Source organism: Pseudophryne corroboree, chromosome 4, assembly GCF_028390025.1.
Source record: "Pseudophryne corroboree isolate aPseCor3 chromosome 4, aPseCor3.hap2, whole genome shotgun sequence".
NCBI lineage: Eukaryota > Metazoa > Chordata > Amphibia > Anura > Myobatrachidae > Pseudophryne > Pseudophryne corroboree.
Genome location: NC_086447.1, coordinates 802,900,540 through 802,921,781, shown reverse-complemented (window position 1 = coordinate 802,921,781; position 21,242 = coordinate 802,900,540). Strand labels below are relative to the sequence as shown.

At 47.5% G+C, this 21,242-nt stretch overlaps 1 protein-coding gene across 8 annotated transcripts in view; it reads left to right on the top strand.

Annotated features, from left to right (window-relative positions):
* Positions 1–21,242, top strand: part of PLEK (pleckstrin) — a 513,179-nt gene that overhangs the window by 208,131 nt on the left and 283,806 nt on the right. For all 8 annotated transcript variants that reach the window (XM_063918395.1, XM_063918392.1, XM_063918398.1 and 5 more), the window contains one exon: positions 10,315–10,459. In XM_063918395.1, the coding sequence (XP_063774465.1) occupies positions 10,315–10,459 (145 nt within the window). The remainder of the gene's footprint in view (positions 1–10,314; positions 10,460–21,242) is intronic.

Sequence of the window (21,242 nt, the reverse complement as noted above, 5' to 3'; positions counted from 1 at the left end):
CATTCCAAAGACGTATTATGCTACTTTCAAGGAATGGTGGACAAAGAGATCTATGTCTGTGTTGTACATAATTATAATATTCAGAACCACAAAAATCATCTATTGCAGAGCTGGCTGACTACTTTTACTATAAATAATTTGGTAAAACAATTTGCAAACAAATCAAAGGAGCCTGTTTATCACTGCTTATTGAGGCTGTAGGTGGCTCTATCTATCTATCTATCTATCTATCTATCTATCTATCTATCTATCTATCTATCTATCTATCTACCCTGGCTGCCTGAACCTGGGGAAAGTTGCGCTTTTCATTATGTATGTAGTCTGATATGGGGAAAAATGCAATGTACCACTGTTCATACTCTATATGATAATATTTATTTTTAAACAATATATAATATATTTAATAAAAATATTTATAAAATGACACAACCGGCTGTGAACATATAAATTTGCATACACATGCAAATATGCAAAAGACCTTGTATGGGAAAATGGATATTATATCTGTGTATAGTTACCACGCGGGAAGTATCTGGTAAAGGCAGTGGGTATCCAGTGGTATAGCCACAATTAAACTATTCTATTTTCAGACATGAAGTGGTATAAGTTTTGTAAGTTATGATAGCGATATATCATAATGTCTGTTGGTCCAAAGCACAATCCAGATAAAATATCCAGTTTTAAATAATTTGCATCCGACCTTTTGCGTGACCAGCAAGATCAAATCTCCTCTAATGTATGGCGTGTAATAGTGCTACAGCGCCCAGCCGCCTCTGGATGTAATGGCGGAAAGAAGAAAACTCCAAGCGGCGACCAGTGTCCCCAGTGGAACTGTTCCCAGAATGCCTGGATATCAGTGATGGAGGTGCCCGGCTGCAGCTCCCGGCTTACCTCTGGAATCCTTGGCAATATGCACCCAATGCAAAGTTCTCATGGGACTCCATTCGGTGGCAGGAGAAACTGCAACACTCACAACTACAGTGGCAGGTGCAAGTTTGGTGGATGTCTCAGGTTTAATTCAACAATGAAATCCAAGCAGGTAATTATCTTGCCTGGCACTAACATATAGGATGCAACCGCAGCCAGGAATGCGTTACCTGTCCCATACGTGCAGAACGGATTTACTCCTACTGCTGCTGCCCCCTGGGAGTGATGTTGCGGTCCGTCACTGCCGACATCACTCCCAAAGTCGCACTCCACAATGCCTTGCGAGCGCCATTCCAGGGGGCGTGCGACGGAACTAAAAGAGTGGAGATGGGAACAAAACGCAATCCAACTGCAAATAATACAAAAGGCATGCGGGCGCATGCGCAGTGCCGTCCTGCGCATGTGCCCGCAATTTCTGCGGGAGGCCACAGAAAATGCAAACGCCTCTGCCTGTCAATCAGGCAGAGACGTTCGTGGAGTGTGTGTGTGTGTGAGGGGGGGGGGGGGCAGCAACGCTCCCTTTCCGAGGCGGAGATGGAGCACTGCAGGGACGTGGTCTCAAAACAGGGGGCATGGTGGCGCAAACGGGGGCGTGATCAGAAAGATGGCAGTGGGTCTCCTGTGGACGCAGCCAAGCTGCACCAGCAGGAGGCTGCCCTAATTTCTACGATGAAGCAGAAATTGAGATGCGATCGCAATTTCTGCTTCATCACGGGGGGGAGTGGCGGTCAGCATGCTTGGCGGCCTTGCCCTGCGATGGGCGGCCCTCAGCATGCGTTCACAAGGACAGCAAATTCTGCTAATTAGCAGGATCTGCAATCTATACTGAATCGGGCCCATAGTTACCCACCGAGCACAAACATGCTGCTCTATGTGTGTGCAGAGATCAGCTGCAGCAGGGGAAATGATCAGTCCCCCCTGCCCCATGCTCCGCTGCTCTGTCTGTAACAAGGTGAGGGGGTGGGGCTCTAACACGGTGGGGGTGGGGGGGTGTTATAAATGGGTAAATGGGGGGTGTCATCTGACACCAGGGGAGAATTATGCTGCACAATAAAAAAATATATATATATTTTTGGCTGGGGGGGGGGGGGGTGGCGGGATATAATAATATTAATAATAAAAAAATATAGTGACACATGGAGGGGGGGGGTACTTAACTGGGGGTGTGGGGGTTGATAATTCAGGGGATCTTATGCCACTTATGGGTATATTTTTGATGGGGGGTGGGAAGTAAAATTACAATGGGGTCTTGTGGATACAGGGCTAGGGTGCAAAACATTCTCTAGGTATATATTTCTCTGACGTCCTAGTGGATGCTGGGACTCCGTCAGACCATGGGGAATAGCGGCTCCGCAGGAGACAGGGCACAAAAATAAAGCTTTAGGATCAGGTGGTGTGCACTGGCTCCTCCCCCTATGACCCTCCTCCAAGCCTCAGTTAGGTTTTTGTGCCCGTCCGAGCAGGGTGCAATCTAGGTGGCTCTCCTAAAGAGCTGCTTAGAAAAAGTTTTTAGGTTTTTTATTTTCAGTGAGTCCTGCTGGCAACAGGCTCACTGCATCAAGGGACTTAGGGGAGAAGAAGTGAACTCACCTGCGTGCAGGATGGATTGGCTTCTTAGGCTACTGGACACCATTAGCTCCAGAGGGATCGAACACAGGCCCAGCCATGGAGTCCGGTCCTGGAGCCGCGCCGCCGACCCCCCTTGCAGATGCCGAAGATTGAAGAGGTCCAGAAACAGGCGGCAGAAGACTTTTCAGTCTTCATGAGGTAGCGCACAGCACTGCAGCTGTGCGCCATTGTTGTCAGCACACTTCACACAGCGGTCACTGAGGGTGCAGGGCGCTGGGGGGGGCGCCCTGGGCAGCAATGTATAATACCTTTCTTATGGCTAAAAATACATCACATATAGTCCTTGAGGCTATATGGATGTATTTAACCCCTGCCAGATCTCACAAACTCCCGAAGAAGAGCCCGCCGAAATAGGGGGCGGGGCTTATTCTCCTCAGCACACAGCGCCATTTTCCTGCTCAGCTCCGCTGTGAGTAAGGCTCCCAGGACTCTCCCCTGCACTGCACTACAGAAACAGGGTAAAACAGAGAGGGGGGGCACTTTTTTTGGCGATATTACTATATTTAAGCTGCTATAAGGATACAACACTTATATAGGGTTGTTCCCATATATATTATAGCGCTTGGGTGTGTGCTGGCAAACTCTCCCTCTGTCTCCCCAAAGGGCTAGTGGGGTCCTGTCTTCAATAGAGCATTCCCTGTGTGTCTGCTGTGTGTCGGTACGTGTGTGTCGACATGTATGAGGACGATGTTGGTGTGGAGGCAGAGCAATTGCCGGTAATGGTGATGTCACCCCCCAGGGAGTCGACACCGGAATGGATGGCTTTGTTTATGGAATTACGTGATAATGTCAGCACATTACAAAAATCAGTTGACGACATGAGACGGCCAGCAAACCAGTTAGTACCTGCCCAGGCGTCTCAGACACCGTCAGGGGCTGTAAAACGCCCTTTACCTCAGTCGGTCGACCCAGACACGGACACTGAATCTAGTGTCGACGGTGAAGAAACAAACGTATTTTCCAGTAGGGCCACACGTTATATGATCACGGCAATGAAGGAGGCTTTACATATCTCTGATACTGCAAGTACCACAAAAAGGGGTATTATGTGGGGTGTGAAAAAACTACCTGTAGTTTTTCCTGAATCAGAGGAATTGAATGATGTATGTGATGAAGCGTGGGTTAACCCAGATAGAAAAGTGCTAATTTCAAAAAAAGTTATTGGCATTATACCCTTTCCCGCCAGAGGTTAGGGCGCGCTGGGAAACACCCCCTAGGGTGGATAAGGCGCTCACACGCTTATCAAAACAAGTGGCGTTACCGTCTCCTGATACGGCCGCCCTCAAGGATCCAGCTGATAGGAGGCTGGAAACTACCCTAAAAAGTATATACACACATACTGGTGTTATACTGCGACCAGCCATCGCCTCAGCCTGGATGTGCAGTGCTGGGGTGGTCTGGTCGGATTCCCTGACTGAAAATATTGATACCCTGGATAGGGACAGTATTTTATTGACTTTAGAGCAATTAAAGGATGTTTTTCTTTATATGCGAGATGCTCAGAGGGATATTTGCACTCTGGCATCGAGAGTAAGTGCGATGTCCATATCTGCCAGAAGAAGTTTATGGACGCGACAGTGGTCAGGTGATGCGGATTCCAAACGGCATATGGAAGTATTGCCGTATAAAGGGGAGGAATTATTTGGCGTGGGTCTATCGGATCTGGTGGCCACGGCAACTGCCGGGAAATCCACCTTTTTACCTCAGACCCCTTCCCAACAGAAAAAAAACACCGTCTTTTCAGCCGCAGTCCTTTCGGTCCTATAAGAACAAGCGGGCAAAAGGACAGTCATATCTGCCCCGAGGCAGAGGAAAGGGTAAGAGAGGGCAGCAAGCAGCTCCTTCCCAGGAACAGAAGCCCTCCCCGGGTTCTGCAAAGCCCTCAGCATGACGCTGGGGCTTTACAAGCGGACTCAGGAGCGGTGGGGGGTCGACTCAAGAATTTCAGCGCGCAGTGGGCTTGCTCACAGGTGGACCCCTGGATCCTGCAGGTAGTATCTCAGGGTTACAGGTTGGAATTCGAGAAGTCTCCCCCTCGCCGGTTCCTAAAGTCTGCTTTGCCAACGTCTCCCTCAGACAGGGCGACGGTATTGGAAGCCATTCACAAGCTGTTTTCTCAGCAGGTGATAGTCAAGGTACCCCTCCTACAACAGGGAAAGGGGTATTACTCCACGCTATTTGTGGTACCGAAGCCGGACGGCTCGGTAAGACCTATTCTAAATCTGAAATCTTTGAACCTGTACATACAAAAATTCAAGTTCAAGATGGAGTCACTCAGAGCAGTGATAGCGAATCTGGAAGAAGGGGACTTTATGGTGTCCCTGGACATCAAGGATGCTTACCTGCATGTCCAAATTTGCCCTTCACACCAAGGGTACCTCAGGTTCGTGGTGCAAAACTGTCATTATCAGTTTCAGACGCTGCCGTTTGGATTGTCCACGGCACCTCGGGTCTTTACCAAGGTAATGGCCGAGATGATGTTTCTTCTGCGAAGAAAAGGCGTATTAATTATCCCTTACTTGGACGATCTCCTGATAAGGGCAAGGTCCAGAGAACAGCTGGAAGACGTAGTAGCACTAACCCAAGTAGTGCTGCAACAGCACGGGTGGATTCTGAATTTTCCAAAATCTCAATTGAACCCGACGACACGTCTGCTGTTCCTGGGAATGATTCTGGACACGGTTCAGAAAAAGGTGTTTCTTCCGGAGGAGAAAGCCAGGGAGTTATCCGAACTTGTCAGGAACCTCCTAAAACCAGGAAAAGTGTCTGTGCATCAATGCACAAGAGTCCTGGGAAAGATGGTGGCTTCTTACGAAGCGATTCCATTCGGCAGATTCCACGCACGAACTTTTCAGTGGGATCTGCTGGACAAATGGTCCGGATCGCATCTGCAGATGCATCAGCGGATAACCTTATCGCCACGGACAAGGGTGTCTCTTCTGTGGTGGTTGCAGAGTGCTCATCTGTTAGAGGGCCGCAGATTCGGCATACAGGACTGGGTCCTGGTGACCACGGATGCCAGTCTGAGAGGCTGGGGAGCGGTCACACAGGGAAGAAACTTCCAGGGAGTATGGTCAAGCCTGGAGATGTCTCTTCACATAAATATACTGGAGCTAAGAGCGATTTACAATGCTCTAAGCCTGGCAAAACCCCTGCTTCAGGGTCAGCCGGTGTTGATCCAGTCGGACAACATCACGGCAGTCGCCCACGTAAACAGACAGGGCGGCACAAGAAGCAGGAGAGCAATTCGCCTCAACAAAAAACTGGACAGGTATTGCGCCAGGTCAAGAGACCCTCAGGCAATAGCTGTGGACGCTCTGGTAACACCGTGGGTGTTCCAGTCAGTGTATGTGTTTCCTCCTCTGCCTCTCATACCAAAAGTACTGAGAATTATACGGCAAAGGGGAGTAAGAACGATACTCGTGGCTCCGGATTGGCCAAGAAGAACTTGGTACCCGGAACTTCAGGAGATGCTCACGGTAGATCCGTGGCCTCTACCTCTAAGACGGGACCTGCTTCAGCAGGGACCGTGTCTATTCCAAGACTTACCGCGGCTGCGTTTGACGGCATGGCGGTTGAACGCCGAATTCTAAGGGAAAAAGGCATTCCGGAAGAGGTCATTCCTACACTGGTAAAAGCCAGAAAGGAGGTGACTGCACAACATTATCACCGCATTTGGAGAAAATATGTTGCGTGGTGTGAGGCCAGGAAGGCTCCCACGGAGGAATTTCAACTGGGTCGATTCCTACATTTCCTGCAAACAGGATTGTCTATGGGCCTCAAATTGGGGTCCATTAAGGTTCAAATTTCGGCCCTGTCGATTTTCTTCCAAAAAGAATTGGCTTCAGTTCCTGAAGTCCAGACTTTTGTAAAAGGAGTACTACATATACAGCCCCCGGTTGTGCCCCCAGTGGCTCCGTGGGACCTTAATGTAGTTTTGGATTTTCTCAAATCCCATTGGTTTGAGCCACTCAAATCGGTGGATTTGAAATATCTTACGTGGAAAGTAACCATGCTACTGGCCCTGGCTTCAGCCAGGAGAGTATCAGAATTGGCGGCTTTATCGTATAAAAGCCCATATCTGATTTTCCATTCGGACAGGGCAGAACTGCGGACGCGTCCTCAGTTTCTGCCTAAGGTGGTGTCAGCGTTTCACCTGAACCAGCCTATTGTGGTGCCTGCGGCTACTAGCGATTTGGAGGATTCCAAGTTGCTGGACGTTGTCCGGGCATTGAAAATATATATTTCAAGGACGGCTGGAGTCAGAAAATCTGACTCGCTGTTTATACTGTATGCACCCAACAAGCTGGGTGCTCCTGCTTCTAAGCAGACGATTGCTCGTTGGATTTGTAGCACAATTCAACTTGCACATTCTGTGGCAGGCCTGCCACAGCCTAAATCTGTCAAGGCCCATTCCACAAGGAAGGTGGGCTCATCTTGGGCGGCTGCCCGAGGGGTCTCGGCATTACAACTCTGCCGAGCAGCTACGTGGTCGGGGGAGAACACGTTTGTAAAATTCTACAAATTTGATACCCTGGCTAAAGAGGACCTGGAGTTCTCTCATTCGGTGCTGCAGAGTCATCCGCACTCTCCCGCCCGTTTGGGAGCTTTGGTATAATCCCCATGGTCCTGACGGAGTCCCAGCATCCACTAGGACGTCAGAGAAAATAAGATTTTACTTACCGATAAATCTATTTCTCGTAGTCCGTAGTGGATGCTGGGCGCCCATCCCAAGTGCGGATTGTCTGCAATACTTGTACATAGTTATTGTTACAAAAAAATCGGGTTGTTATTGTTGTGAGCCGTCTGTTCAGAGGCTCCTACGTTTGTCATACTGTTAACTGGGTTCAGATCACAAGTTGTACGGTGTGATTGGTGTGGCTGGTATGAGTCTTACCCGGGATTCAAAATCCTTCCTTATTGTGTACGCTCGTCCGGGCACAGTATCCTAACTGAGGCTTGGAGGAGGGTCATAGGGGGAGGAGCCAGTGCACACCACCTGATCCTAAAGCTTTATTTTTGTGCCCTGTCTCCTGCGGAGCCGCTAATCCCCATGGTCCTGACGGAGTCCCAGCATCCACTACGGACTACGAGAAATAGATTTATCGGTAAGTAAAATCTTATTTTTTCAAATAAAATATTTATATCTTTAAATATATTTTTTTAGTTTATATATTTTTTTTGTAAATGACAATTTCTGCATGCTTTTGGCGAAAAACTTTTTGTCAGTTAAGTGGTTAACAGCCGCCGCTGTACTTGGGATGCAGCTTGTCCTACCTCTATAATCCTCTATAAGCCCACCCCCAGACTCCAATTGGCTAGTTTCACAGGAGTTCAGGGATGGGCTTATACAGGAAGGACAAGCTCTTAGCTGAGTGTTGCATCCCGAGTGCAGCAGCGGTGGCTGTGAAGCACACAGTGCTGATCTCCAGGGTCAGGCAGCCAGCGCATATATTACATACGACATTATAGGCAGGGGAGTATTAAGAGTCTCCAACCAGCCCCATGTACAAATATGAATGAGGCCGTGTGCAAGAAAAATCGGAAGAAAGGCAATGTCCACAGTGAAACCATAATTCAGAGAATCAGATATTCAAGTTGTTAAAATGTACACTTGATCCTTGTTGATTTACTCTCCACTGTGCTTAAACTTACTTCACCATAAGTGTGCTCTTTGTGTTTTTGTGTGTATAATGTTATTTCCACATATTGCCGAATATGTTAAGCTGGCCAACTCTAGTCATCTGGTCAGTCCTACGCTAGATATCTCTCAGAAATTTCTACTTGACAGTTGTTTCTTTTTTTTATACTAGGGGGCAGCTGTTCTTGTTATCACTCGTTATGAATGTTAAACAGTACTCCAACCAATCAGCCCCTAACTTATTTGACAAGAATTGATTGGCTGGAGCCTGGAGCAGTGGTGAGGGTGACCATACCTTTGCAGTGAATGAAAACCGGGTGGGGGGTGTGGTCATGCCTCTTGGAATTGGCCATGCCTCCTTCAGTACCCAGGCCCAGTGGCTATCACAATGACCCTGGTAGGACATCCCCAAAGAACAGAAACAACCTAGTGCAGGCATTTCCAACCTCAGTCCTCATAGCACTCTAACAATGCAGGTTTACATGATCCGGACTTCAGCACAGATGGTTACATCAGAATAACTGAGGTACTAATTAGGTTACCTGTGCTCAAGCATGGATGTCACTAAAACCTGGACTGTAAGTGTGCCTTGAGGACCTAGGTTGGGAATGCCTGAACTAGAGAATAACATGACACAAGTTGTATTTAATGAACTTAAATGGGGTTCAAGAGAAATATGACACAATGAAAACGTGTATACACAAAATGACATTGGTGTTCTGTATACATTGAGCCTGAATCTAAGTAACACGTTATGTATACACAATTCTGGATGCCTGCAGCGAATGGAACGCTAATGCAACTATATACCCATATTACTAGTCATATGCATCTATGTCCCAGTCCTCCATTGTCAAGAGCAGTCGTCATTAATAGTAACAGCACCAGCACCTATCCCGTGCTACCTGCAGGAGATACAACTGAATTTGGTGTCCACCTTGTATACATACAATTCATGATAGGTAGTCACTGGCTATATGCCCGTGGCATATCCATGTAATGTTTCTGTTATGTGCGCACAGCCTGTTGCCACCCAGTAACGCCCATTCACCCGGCACAGAGAAACTACTGAGCTGCGTAGTGAGTTGGAATCGCAACACGTGCAGTTTACAAACATCCGCTAGATACAACCACATTGGAACTTGTGTGTGACTCCGAACCAAACCCATTTTGTATTAATAAGCTTTGCTGTTAGTTGCCACGTTAAATAGCTGCTTAGAAAGACATTATCAGTGTGGGATTGGGAAAGTGCAGAGACCTGTTTATACGTGAAGTTCTTTGATGCATACGTATTATACATATAAATCTATTTGGGTATCCCCTATAGGAAATTATATGGATATTAGAAGTCACCTGGGAGGTCTGTGGCTATATAGAGCCTAAGGCCACAAACTCATGGGGGGTAATTCCAAGTTAATCGCAGCAGGAATTTTTTTAGCAGTTAGGCAAAACCATGTGCACTGCAGGTGTGGCAGGTATAACATTTGCAGAGAGAGTTAGATTTGGGTGGGTTATTTTATTTCTGTGCAGGGTAAATACTGGCTGCTTTATTTTTACACTGCAAATTAGATTGCAGATTGAACACACCACACCCAAATCTAACTCTCTCTGCACATGTTATATCTGCCTCCCCTGCAGTGCACATGGTTTTGCCCAATTGCTAACAGAATTCCTGCTGCGATCAACTTGGAATTACCCCCATTGCTTTTTTGTGTACTGTATATATATTTTTTCTATCTTAGCTTATATACTGCATGTTTTATGTATTTTATTGTGTATATTTTCTGAATGAAAATGTCCATGTTAGTAGTCTTATTATAACATGCAAAACATCTTATTCTTCCTGCTACATAGTTTAAAATGAATTGAAATTAATTGAAAAGGTCAGGGGGCAAGGATAGCAGGCCAGTGTTGTAGTCAGTAGTGTCCGAGTGTAATAACCCTATCAAGAATAATGTCACTCACTCTTTTATGACCTGGCTCACTAAAAACACACCATCCCAATCAATACAGAAAATAAAATGCGAAGTCTTGTGATCTCTCATGTCCAGACACTGCTTCACTGCTTATCTCTGCATGTGGTTATGTATTAAACTGTATAACTTCCTCTGTTTCAGGACTTTAAATTTAGGAGGAGTGATCATCCCCCTGGAAGAGAAATCCAGAGACCCTCAGGTTGCCTGTTACACAGCATTCTATGACACAGAGGGAGTGACCCACACCAAAAGTGGGGAGAGGCAACCACTCCAAGTCATTATCCAGGTACTAAAGCAGTGGTTGTCACACTATGGGAAGGGCAATGCAATGTGATCAGGACACACCAAGAGATTGCTGAGTAATATGATTTGCAACACTTATCTGTGTGCGCTGAGTCTCTGAATCTGCATACAAAGTGCTACGATGCAGTGATCGTGGCCTTTTTCCATGCCAAGTACTGTTGGGCTTCATATACAGACTTAAGGGTGAGATGTACTAAGAAGTGATAAAAGTGGAGAAGTCAACCAGTGGAGAAGTTGCCCATGGCAGCCAGTCAGCATTGACGTAACATTTAGAATTTGCAAACTATAAAATTATTCAGAGCAGCTGATTGGTTGCCATGGGCAACTTCTCCACTGGCTCATTTCTCCACTTCTATCACTGCTTAGTACATCTCCTCCTCAGATATAAACGTATACACAATTGTCATATTGAAAATTCTCAGCAAGGTTTCCTGGTGCACCCTAGTCACATTTTCAGCCAAAAAAGCCGCCTGATGTTAGCTGAGTTGTACGGGACCTGGTTGTTCACTCACGCCAGGCATCTCCTGCTGTGTGGTGTATTGAGGCTAGATGTGTGAGGACATATCCGCATGGGGCCAGTGGTGTTACAATGACAGGAACGTGGCCAGTGGGATCACATGACTGCTGCTTCAGCTTTTTGACCTGGGCAAATACTATACAATTAGTGTACAATTAAGTAAAGCTGGGCATACACTATACAATTATCTGGCAGATAATCTGACAGATCTGGGTGGTTGGATTGAAAACCTTCAAATGACAATCAACCATTTGCTCCCATTTGGCCTATTCATTATCTCTTTGTCCCAACATTTTAATATAGTTGTGTTACACAATTGTAAATGGTTAGGAACATCTGCTGTATGTTGTTTATTTGTAAGAGCTCAGTAGCTATTGAATTATGGGTATTTGCTTAACTATTTTATTATACTATGGTATAATGCTCAGGATTATTTTGTCTGTCTTCTTCATTTGAGGTTTTTTTTTGTGTTATGTGCGTGTTTCCCTTAAAGAGGTAACTGGTTCCGTTTTATTATTCATAACACCAGGGATTTTATTTATAGACGCAGTAATATATGCAGTATTTCACAGAGTTACCTAGAGGTGGGTGAAATGGGAAGATCCCAATTAAATCAATATACATCAAAGCCTTTCTGTTAGATAAAATGTATGTATTGTATAGACCTAAGTGTGCCCACCTTGCTCTTTTACACCTTCCTTTGCAGCAGGTTGCCCTGTTAGAAGTGGGTACTTCTCCAACTACACAGAATGACTGACAGCTTTGCAGAAATCTCTCTTCTAGTACTTCATGGGCCATACAGTGCCATGTCTGCATAATGTGTCTCCTGTTTAACTCTAACAGTTTTGTACAGAATTCAATACACGTGATACAGCTGTAATGATATTCAGTGACGGCATCGGGGTCAGTGACACCAGGTGCGGCTAATACTCCCCCCATGCTCACCCCTTCAGCGAAAAGCGGACATGACATCACTGGAAAGGGGTGTGGCCTTGTGGGAAGCCCTTGTTTACATCACTCGGGGGTATGCCCAGCACAGGGGTGTATCTACCTATTGGCCAGGATGGCACTCGTCAGGGGCGCCAGGCAAGGAGGGGGCGCCACCTGGCTGTGCCACCCACGGCCAAAGGATAGAAAAGCAGTACTTTATTGTGAGTCTGATTACAAGTGCGGTGCTGCTGGACACTAGTCTGATCACTAGTGCAGTGCGGTGCTGATGGACACCGGCGCCACGCCGGCAGTAACAGGCTCTCACCAGGTACACAGCAATTGTTATATAGCACAGTGCTATAGATCTATTTGTTGTTGAAGATAATAAAAAAGTGTCAGTGTTTGGGAGAAGGGACTGTAGTACCTAGAAAACTACACGATTTTCACGCATGTTAGATGTAAGTAAGTAGTAAGCGAAAACTTTAACTTGTTGAATGTAATAAAGAAAATACATATCTTACCTATTTCAAGGCCATGTTCAAGGAAATGCGTATCAGTTAATTGTATAATTGATCATTTTATCTTGGAAGTGATGGCACCCTGATGTTTTTTCTAACAGGAAGCCCTTCTACCATCCAACTAATGGTGTTTGGTTAATGGCTGGCTCCATTTGAGGCTCATCTCACAGCAGCTCATTAGCATTTCATTCAGGATGCAGTCATGATGCCGGCGTTTGGCATCCCGGCGGTCGGAAAGCTGACGCCAGCATCCCGAAACTGCTCGGAATGCTGATGCTGGCATCCCAATATAGATAGCAATGCAGAATGCCAAAATCAGGATCGAGTTGGTGCCAAAGTCTCCACTGGCAAGCCACATGGGAGGGTTAGGGTTAGGCTGCGAGGGTGGTAGGGTTAGGGTTAGTCTGCAGGGAGAGAGATTAGGAAGGGTGGTTTAGGGTCAGGCATCACTGAAGAGGCTTATTTGGGGGGGGCGGGTTAAGGTCAGGCTGTGGGAAAGGTGGGTTAGGGGGGAGGGATGGTGTAACGTGAATACGAGACACTACTGTGCGGTGTAATATGAATGAGGGACACTACTGTGGGGCATAATTTGAATTGGAAGTACTATTGTGTCCACGCCCTTCCCCCACAAGACCATGCCCCATTTCCAATACTCATACCTTATTTCAAATGTGTGTAGGGTGTGTGTGTGTGTGTGTAGGGGGGAACGCCAGCCCCTTACTTTGCCAGGGGCGCTCGGACCTCTAGATACACCCCTGGCCCAGCATACCCAGAGATTCTGTGTTGCCCCATGGAGACTTTCCCTGCATTGCCAGCTCCTCCTCCGCCTGACAGGAGACAGGCCCTGTACAGCAATGTCACAGCACAGCACACGGCTCCCAGTCACTGCAGAGGAGCCCTCCACCAGTGCCATAACTAGGCATTTTAGCGCTGTGTGCAAGAAACGGCATTGGCGCCCCCCCATGCAAGATAGAGGCGTGGCTTCATGGGGAAGGGGCATGGCCACAAAATAATACCAATTCATACTACGGTGCACAGTAGTCTCCATTATTCAAATTACGCTGCACAGTAGCGCCACAACACCCCTTTTACACATTACAGCAGACAGTCCACCTTTTTACACATTATGGCAGACAGCGTCCCCTTTTTACACATTATGTCAGACAGCTTCCCCTTTTTTACACATTAAGGCAGACAGCGTCCCCTTTTTTACATATTATGGCAGACAAAGTCCCCTTTTTACACTTTACGGCAGATAGCGTCCCCCTTTTTACACATTACAGCAGACAGCGTCCCCTTTTTACACATTGCGGCAGACAGCGTCCCCCTTTTTACACATTATGGCAGACAGCGTCCCCTTTTTACACATTGCGGCAGACAGCGTCCCCCTTTTTACACATTACGGCAGACAGTGTCCCCTTTTTACACATTACGGCAGACAGCGTCCCCCTTTTTACACATTACGGCAGACAGCGTCCCCTTTTTACACATTGCGGCCTGACAGCGTCCCCCTTTTTACACATTATGGCAGACAGCGTCCCCTTTTTACACATTGTGGCAGACAGCATCCCCCTTTTTACACATTACAGCAGACAGCGTCCCCTTTTTACACATTACGGCAGACAGCATCCCCCTTTTTACACATTACGGCAGACAGCGTCCCCTTTTTACACATTGCGGCAGACAGCGTCCCCCTTTTTACACATTATGGCAGACAGTGTCTTCCTTTTTACAAATTACGGCAGACAGTGTCCCCTTTTTACACATTATGGCAGACAGCGCCCCCTTTTTTACACATTATGGCAGACAGCGTGCCCTTTTTACAGATTACGGCAGACAGTGTTCCCCTTTTTACACATTATGGCACACGTCCCCCTTTTTACACATTACGGCAGTCAGCGTCCCATTTTTTACACATTGCGGCAGCCAGTCCCTCTTTTTTACACATTGCGGCAGACAGCGTCCCCTTTTTACACATTGTGGCAGCCAGCGTCCCCCTTTTTACACATTACGGCAGCCAGCGTCCCCCTTTTTACACATTGCGGCAGACAGGATAGAGAAATAAAGAGAGAGAGAGAGACAGAGAGATATACTTACCATCTCTCCTTGCTAGCAGTCAGGCTCCTCGTGCTGGCAGCTCCGGATGCAGGGGGGAGGGAGGAGGACTGGAGCTGCAGCAGCGCTATGTAATTGGTAGTAGCGCTGCTGCAGCAGTCCCCTCTCCTTCCGTACTGGCTGCCCGGCGCTGCTGTGAATGCTGGGATGGAGGAACCGCATCCCAGCATTCACAGCAGCGCCGGTCAGCCAATACGGAAGGAGAGGGGACTGCTGCAGCGGCGCTACTACCAATTACATAGCACTGCTGCGGCTCCAGTCCCCCTCCCTCCTCCTCCTTCTCCGCTGTCTCCGGCGGCTGCTCTCTCCTTATCAGCGCGGCCGCGGCGCACACAGCAGAGGCGGCATGTAATGAGTCAATTTGACTCATTACATGCCGCTGGCCGTTGCGCCCTCAGGGCAACTGCGCTGTGTGCCAGGCACACCTGGCACACACGTAGTTACGGCCCTGCCCCCCACAACCCCCCCCCCCCCCTAGTGACGCCTCTGATGATATCACTATAGTGGCAGTCAAACAACATATAATGTTCCCTTGTAGAGTAAATGATAAGAAATTTGAGAGTTTTGAAACTATTTAAATTACAGGTTAATACATCTGCCAGCTCCAAACCTACTCTGTCTTCATGCAGAACAGTTTAAATCCTATAATTTTGTAGTACAGACACAACAGAAGTGTTTATCTGCGATCAGCGACAATCTTAAAAATTGATAGTGTGGACTGAAACTCCTTGTATCCCAGGTATTAACACACACACACACACACACACACACACACACACACACACACACACACACACACACACACACACACACACACCCGTACCAGCTCTCCCAAACTGAAAGGAGTTTGTGGCATGGACCCCTATTGCCCGATGAACACTATACCCATTAATGAATAAACTAGTAGAGGGACCTGGTATATGCTGGGTCACCTCAGTCCGTCTCCTGTTCCTCCTGCCCTCTTCTATGCTCCATCCCCTGATTCCCTTATGTATTCCTAATAGGTACTTACAGATAAGTAGTATACCTATATGTTCATTTCATTATTTGGTCACCTTACTTCCTAAAAGAGGAACTTAGGCATTTGGCACCCAAATATAAAAGGAGCAAACCAAGGGAGAAGTGGTAATTTCCCTTTACATTAGAGGAACAGATTCTAGAAAGAACCAAACTATACACAGTGTAAAGTGTGGGTAGCTAGTTTATTCTAATTATCTGGTACACATATTTTACGCGGAACTTAAACATGACTATTAGGATTTACTGTGCCACCACCCACTTTCCTCTTTTGCTGTTTGTATTTCTAAAGTATATGTACAGTGCATCCGGAAAGTATTCACAGTGCTTCACTTTTTCCACATTTTGTTGTGTTACAGCCTTATTCCAAAATGGAATAAATTAATTTATTACCTCAAAATTCTACACACAATACGCCATAATGACAACATGAAAAAAGTTTTTTTGAGATTTTTGCAAATTAATTAAAAATAAAAAACTAAGAAATCACATGTACATAAGTATTCACAGCCTTTGCCATGAAGCTCAAAATTGAGCTCAGGTGCATCCTGTTTCCACTGATCATCCTGGAGATGTTACTTTCCGGATGCACTGTTTGTATACAGGGTGAAAAATCTACCCCAGGAATACTGATACGTGTATACACTAAAATGCAATATAAATGTTTCTCATTTTGATTAATTGATCGTTATGATTCCAGTGACCCAGCAATAGGCTTCGCTGTCGCCAACACTAATACATTCTGTTTATTTCTCTTATGTCCTAGAGGATGCTGGGGTCCATATTAGTACCATGGGGTATAGACGGGTCTACCAGGAGCCATTGGCACTTTAAGAGTTTGAGAGTGTGGGCTGGCTACTCCCTCTATGCTCCTCCTACCAGACTCAGTTTAGAATATGTGCCCGGAGGAGCCGGTCACAGCTAGGGGAGCTCTACAGAGCTTTTCTAGAAAAAAAATATTTTAGAGTTTTTTATTTTACAGGGAGGCTGCTGGCAACAGCCTCCCTGCAGCGTGGGACTAAGGGGGGGAGTAGTGTCCGCCCTGCAGGGACTGAGCCACTTACTCCGCTGACAGGACACAGCTCCTGAGGGGATAGATTGTTCCCCGCCACAGGGGATCGCTTATCCCAGCAGCATGCCGCCAACCCCTTACAGAGCTGAAGATTCTGGCTAGTAAGTCCCCGACACCCCTAGCAAGCGGGGGGCCGGGGTGAAGATGGCGGCAGCAGGGTAGGAGCGCAGTTTAACTGTGATCTGGGAAGACTCAGCGGTACATCGTGCGGCGCTGTGAAGGGCGCCCTGAGCCAGCGCTACACCCTACACTAGTCCCAAAGCCTGTCGGGGTCCCCGGATCTCAGCCAGCACTCAATCCTCAGGCCAGTATAATCAGTGGAAGAGCGGGAAGACAGCGCCATTTTGGGGGCGGAGCTTCTCCTCAGAGCGGACCCAGCAGCATTCAGCGCCATTTTCCTGCCTGCACAGCACTGATCAGGAGAAAGAAGGTCATTCCACCGCAACTCCAGCTATCTCTCACGGTACCAGGGGGTTGTAGAAGGGAGGGGAGGCTGCAATACGTCTGTGTATCCTATTAAGGTGCACAGTCAGCGCTGACAAGGGGTCTCCCTTTGGTTATAAGCGCTGTGTGTGGGTTGGCTCCAATTTCTGTGTCTCTCTTGCCATTCTTGGGGGGAAAACTCTGTCTGCCTTCCCATGTGTGTGTGTGGAGTGTTTGGTGGTCTTCTTTTGCTTTGTCCAGGGAAACTGTGTCATATGCTGCGGAAGCTATGTCCTCCCAGGATGATCCCATTCCATGTAATCAGGATAGCACTGGTTTAGCACAGATTCCCGCAAGGGAACCTGAGTGGTTTTCCTCTGTCCAATCTTGGATTTCTCAGATTTCAGACAGGGTTGCAAATAATGAATCCGCAACCCAGGTATTACAGAACTCTATGGCAGTAAGGCACGATTCTGATACCTCAGGACGCTCTGCTATATACCCCCACAAACGTGTGCTTGTTCATGTCATGTAAGTTGACACGGAGACCGATTCTGACACTACAGACGGTAATGGGGATGTGTTGCGGGGGTCTGCCTCTCTTGCAAAGGGGGTGCAATTGTTGATAGAGACTATCAGGGATGTGTTGAATATTAAGGATACCACACCTGAGCAGGTTGAGGAGGCTTTTTTCACTGAAAATAAGAAAGCCTCGCTAACCTTCCCTGCGTCAAAGGAATTGAATGCTATATTTGAGAAAGCATGGGAAAACCCTGAGAAAAAATTCCAGGTCCCTAAAAGGGTCCAGGTGGCGTTTCCTTTCCCTGAGGAGGATAGGAAAAAATGGAAAAGCCCACCAATTGTTGACGCATCTGTGTCCAGGCTGTCAAAAAAGGTGGTTTTACCTATTCCGGGATCTACCGCCTTAAAGGAGCCGGCTGATCGAAAGATTGATAATACACTTAAATCAATGTACACTGCTTCGGGAGCCATATTAACTCCAACTATTGCAAGTGCATAGATTGCAAAAGCTATAGTAAAATGGTCAAGGACCCTTACTTGAGGATTTAGACACAATGGATAAGGGTGATGTTGAATTGTTTTTACGGAACATTCACGATTCAGCAGGTTTTATGGTAGAATCCATGAAAGACCTGGGTTCCATTTCTGCGGGAATCTCTTCCATGTCTGTTTCAGCTCGTCGGGGACTGTGGCTGCGCCAGTGGTCGGCCGACGTGGAATCCAGGATAGTTGTGGAGTCCCTACCCTACACAGTTCAGGCTCTCTTTGGGGAAGCTTTGGATGCGTGGATATCCACGGAGACAGCGGGTAAGTCTCCATTCCTTCCCTCAGCTGCACCTGCTCCGAAGAAATCCTTTTCTTCATCAGCATCACAGTCCTTTCAGTATAACAAGCCTAGAAAGGCCAAACCGTCCAATACCTACTTTAGGGGAGATAGAGCTAAATCCAAGAAACCTGCTGCTGCAGTTTCCCAGGAAACTAAGCGTGCTTCCAGTACGCCGGAGTCCTCCGCATGACGGTGGACCGCGCTGCCTGGAGGTGGGGCCAGTGGGAGCGTGACTCAGACAGTTCTGTCACGTCTGGGTATCGTCCGGTCTAGATGCCTGGGTGATAGATATTGTGTCCCAGGGATACAGGCTGGAATTTCACAATCTCCCTCCTCACCGATCTTTTAAATCAGGCTTGCCAGTGCTGCTGGCAGACAGGACTGTCCTACAAGCAGCAGTCCAGAAGTTGGTGGAGGCACGGGTCATTGTTCCAGAATCTCCTCATTTGCAAGCCACGGGTTACTATTCAAACCTTTTAGTGGTACCGAAACCAGATGGTTCGGTCAGGCCCATGCTGAACCTAAAATCACTGAACCCTTTTCTGAAGGAGTTCAAGTTCAAAATGGAGTCTCTCAGAGCGGTGATATCAGCACCAAGGGTGTTCACCAGGGTGATTGCGGAGATGATGGTTCTTCTCCGCAAACAGGGGGTGAACATCATTCCATATCTGGACGATCTACTGAGAAAGGCATCGTCCATGGAGGAGCTGTTGCAGTCCATTGTACTCACAACCCACTTACTCAGAGTCCACGATTGGATCCCGAATCTTAGAAAATTCACATTTGGAACCAACCCGGAGGTTGTCTTTTCTAGGGAAGATCCTCAACAGGGAAGTGCAGAGGGTGTTTCTTCCACAGGAAAAGGCGTTGGTGGTACAAACAACGGTCTGGGATGTCCTGAGCCAGCCCGGGTGTCGGTTCATCAATGCATTCGCCTTTTGGGAAAGATGGTGGACTTTTACGAGGCTCTCCAGTACGGGAGGTTCCATGCTCGGGCCTTCCAACTGGATCTCCTGGACATGTGGTCAGGATCTCATATACACATGCACCAGTGAATTTGTCTGTCGCCAGGGGCCAGGATTTCACTCCTCTGGTGGCTCCAATTGCCTCACCTTCTAGAGGGCCGCAGGTTCCGGATTCAGGACCAGACTTCCTCAGCAGACACGATCTCCATCCGGGAAAGTGGGGTCTCCATCCAGAGGTGTTCAAGGAAATAACAGACCTTTGGGGGTTACCCCAAATAGACGTGATGGCCTCTCGTCTCAACAAGAAGCTTCGTTCCAGGTCGAGGGACCCACAAGCAGTGACAGTGGACGCCCTGGTGTCTCCGTGGGTGTTCCAATCGGTGTACGTGTTTCCACCACTCCCACTCATTCCAAGAGTTCTAAAGCTCGTAAGGAGAACAGGAGTTCAAGCGATCCTCATTGCTCCGGACTGGCCAAGGCGGACTTGGTATGCGGATCTTCTGAGTTTCTTGCAAGAAGAGCTGAGGCCTCTTCCTCTTCGGGAGGATGTGCTGCAGCAGGGTCCGTTTCACCTATCAAGACTTACCGTGGCTACGTTTGACAGCATGGAGGTTGAACGCCTGATACTTGCTCATTCCTACCCTGATACAGGCTAGGAAAGGGGTAACGTCTGAACATTACCATCGTATTTGGAAGTAATATGTCTCTTGGTGCGAGTCCAAGATGTTTCCTGTGGTGGAGTTTCAACTGGGACGTTTTCTCCTCTTCCTGCAAGCAGGTGTGGATATGGGTCTGAGGTTGGGATCTGTTAAGGTCCAGATTTCGGCCCTGTCCGTTTTCTTCCAGAAACAATTGGCTGCCCTCCCTGAGGTTCAGACCTTTTTGAAGGGAGTTTTGCACATTCAACCTCCCTTTGTACCGCCTACGGCGCCTTGGGACATTAACGTGGTGTTGCAGTTCCTCCAGTCGGACTGGTTTGAGCCTCTACAGGAGGTTGACGTCAATTTCTTACATGGAAGGCTGTCACGTTGTTGGCCTTAGCTTCTGCTATACGTGTGTCAGAATTGGGGGCTTTGTCCTGTAAAAGCCCTTACTTGATCGTCCACGATATAGAGCTGAGCTCCGGACACGTCAGCAGTTTCGTTCCAACGATTGTGTCGGCATTTCATATCGACCAACCTATTGTGATGCTAGTGGCTACTGACTCCTCAATTTCATCAAAGTCCTTGTATGTTGTGAGGGCTTTGAAAATCTATGTGAAGAGGACTGCTCGTCACTGGACATCAGACTCTCTGTTTGTCCTGTATGATCCCAAGAAAATTGGGTGTCCTGCTTCTAAGCGGACAATATCTCACTGGATTAGGTTCACTATCCAGCATGCTTATTCTACGGCAGGATTGCTGTGTCCAAGATCTGTTAAGGTGCACTCTATTCATTACAACTTTGCCGAGCGACAACTTGGTCTGGGTTGAACACGTTTGTTAAGTTCTACAAGTTCGATACTTTGGCCTCTGGTGATCTGATGTTCAGTCAATCAGTTCTGCAAGAGTCTCCGCGCTCTCCCTCCTGTTCTGGAAGCTTTGGTACATCCCACACTCAAACTCTTAAAGTGCCAATGGGTCCTGGTGGACCCGTCTATACCCCATGGTACTAATATGGACCCCAGCATCCTCTACGGAAGCTTTGGTACATCCTCTACGGAAGCTTTGGTTCTGGAAGCTTTGGTACATCCCCATGGTACTAATATGGACCCTAGCATCCTGTAGGACGTAAATAGGAATTTGGTTAGCTACCGGTAAATCCTTTTCTCGTAGTCCGTAGAGGATGCTGGGGGCCCGCCAATGGGTCCTGGTGGACCCGT